The sequence below is a fragment of the Hipposideros armiger genome, unplaced genomic scaffold, assembly GCF_001890085.2.
Source record: "Hipposideros armiger isolate ML-2016 unplaced genomic scaffold, ASM189008v1 scaffold_76, whole genome shotgun sequence".
Taxonomy (NCBI): domain Eukaryota; kingdom Metazoa; phylum Chordata; class Mammalia; order Chiroptera; family Hipposideridae; genus Hipposideros; species Hipposideros armiger.
The window spans coordinates 1,071,814-1,073,856 of record NW_017731426.1 but is presented as its reverse complement, the minus strand read 5'-3'; the positions used below and the strand labels follow the sequence as shown (position 1 = coordinate 1,073,856).

At 56.1% G+C, this 2,043-nt stretch overlaps 1 protein-coding gene across 2 annotated transcripts in view; it reads right to left on the bottom strand.

Annotated features, from left to right (window-relative positions):
* The window catches only part of GPRC5A (G protein-coupled receptor class C group 5 member A), a 17,050-nt gene extending 15,402 nt beyond the window's left edge, over positions 1-1,648 (bottom strand). The window contains exon 1 of one of the 2 annotated variants that reach the window (XM_019643258.1): positions 1,398-1,648. In XM_019643258.1, coding sequence (XP_019498803.1) covers positions 1,398-1,627 — 230 coding nt within the window. In that variant the 5' untranslated portion in view covers positions 1,628-1,648. Of the gene's footprint in view, positions 1-1,393 lie in introns of both variants that reach the window. The other variant, XM_019643259.1, reaches the window with a different exon arrangement.
* Between the last annotated feature and the right edge of the window lie 395 nt (positions 1,649-2,043).

The following is a 2,043-nucleotide window of genomic DNA, read 5'->3' as shown; positions in this document are numbered from 1 at the left end:
CCAATAAAATCTTAAAAAAAAAAATTCTTCTTCACACCCTATTAGCCTCAGTTTCCACTAAGGCGTGAAATATAAAGGCACAGACTCCACAGAGGACCCCCAGGGCACATGTGCAGGTACAGAGGTGCTAGAATCTCAGCCTAGGAAGGCGCTGGGGGGCTTCCCAAGACCCCTCAGCATAAACTCAAGGCCCAGGCCCTGCTTCCTCACAGCTACATGGTCCTGCAGAGTCAGAAGGAGAAATCAAGCTTTCTGACTCAGGTTGAGAGCACTTCCCAGGAATGTGCTGCCCATTCCCAACAGCCCTTGAAGCACACACCTCTCCACACCCTGGAGGAGCCTTTCTGTCTCCCAGGTAACAGCTCTCCTGACCCTTCCTCCCCTCATTCCTTCCCTCTCCAAGTAGCAGCCAACACACTGCACTGGAGGGTGGAGCTCTGACTCCATCCTCAGCCCTCCATGGGCCCCAGGCCATTGTGTCTGAAGTGGTTCAAGCATTCCCCTTCAGGAATGAGCCCACAGCAGTGGATGATTCAGCTGAACCCTTCAACAGGTGTGGCATTTACAAACCCTCAGAGGAGAAAATCAGCCTGGAAAGAAGTCAGGAATGGAAAGCCCTTCAAATTCCTTGAGCCTGAACAGACTTCTATTTGCTAGCCCTTCCTTTCCCACCGCAGGTGTTTTAGAGGCTATCTTGGACCGCTTTGGAGCCATTCTCAAGTCCTATATTGTTGTTGGGGAAGGTGGCTGTTGCTGGACATTCAACTTCCATCTGCCTGGGGTTCCTGAGCAACTCAAGGGGCAGCCGGGGAGGGAATGCCGGGAAGCGGAAGGCCCCACGCTCACATCAAGAGAAGGGGTGGCTTCTAGAACCTATTTCCAAAATTCAGAAGGGCATGCTTCTTGTGGAAGGACAAAGTAATTAGGAACTTTTCAGTAACTGGGTAAAATAGCAGTTGTCACCATCTCTCTCCTCCTGACCACTGCCCCCCCCCTTCCCACCCCTCTCCACCCCAGTGTCTTCCCTACTTCTAAGATCTCTCTCCCTCTTTTCTCTTCCCCTAGAGAGCAATCCCAGAACTACTCACCTGCCTGACCAGGATTCCACCTACTAAGAGTGTGTACAATGTGTCTGAGCAGAAACTACTATACTATTCTGATGGTCATTTTGCTCTCTGCCTCTAGCTTAGCCTGGGAAGCCCGGGGGGAACGGGGCGGGGTGGGGGAGTTCAATTAGCGGAAGTTCTTTCTTGGGATTCTCTTTTTGCTCATAGCCAGCTGCAGTCCATTACCACCAGGCTCTGTCTCTCGTAGCCCACTCCTCCCGACGCCACTCTCCCCAGGATTAGCATCTGGAGGCGGGGCGCGCTCCGGCTCTGTGAGCCTCACTTACCTTGTGGCTTGGCTTTGCTGCTTGAACTCGCGCTGCTTCCCGCGCGTTAGAGGCAGGACCGAGCCCCTCGGTGCTGGGGAGCCCGCTACAGCGATCGCGCCCTCGCGGCGCCGAGCAGTTATAAAGGAGGCCGTTGCCTGAGGGAGGGAGCCAGCGAGGGGTGAGCAGAGGGACAAGGGGCGGGAGAGGGTCAGGGGAAAAGGACACGCCTATTCCAGTTCCACGGCACTGCATGCTGTTATGAAAATAAAGTCCCCGCGCCAGGGAATGAACCAAAAGCTGCCTGACGTCAGCTGCACAGTCACCCTTGAAATTGGGAGGAGGGCACCTCGGCCCCGCCCAGCTCATCAGACAGCTCTGAGACGAACGGTGCACCGGCTGGTCCCCCCGGCGCTGGGGGCCAGAGAGAGGGGCCAGAGGCACCGCTCCCTATCAGCCCTGAAAGCCGTCACCTCCGGGACGGAGCCACACCCGCGCTCCCCGCCTGGCACTCCTATCCCCGAAGGGCAAGGGCTAGCCAGGTTGTAGCTCCTATGCTAGTTCCTGGGTCCCACAGCCCCTGTGTGGGGTGTGAAGGGGGCGGGGTGGGGGGCACAGACTTATTGACCATGTTTACTCGAGTAATAGAACAGGGAGCTAACCTTCCCTGT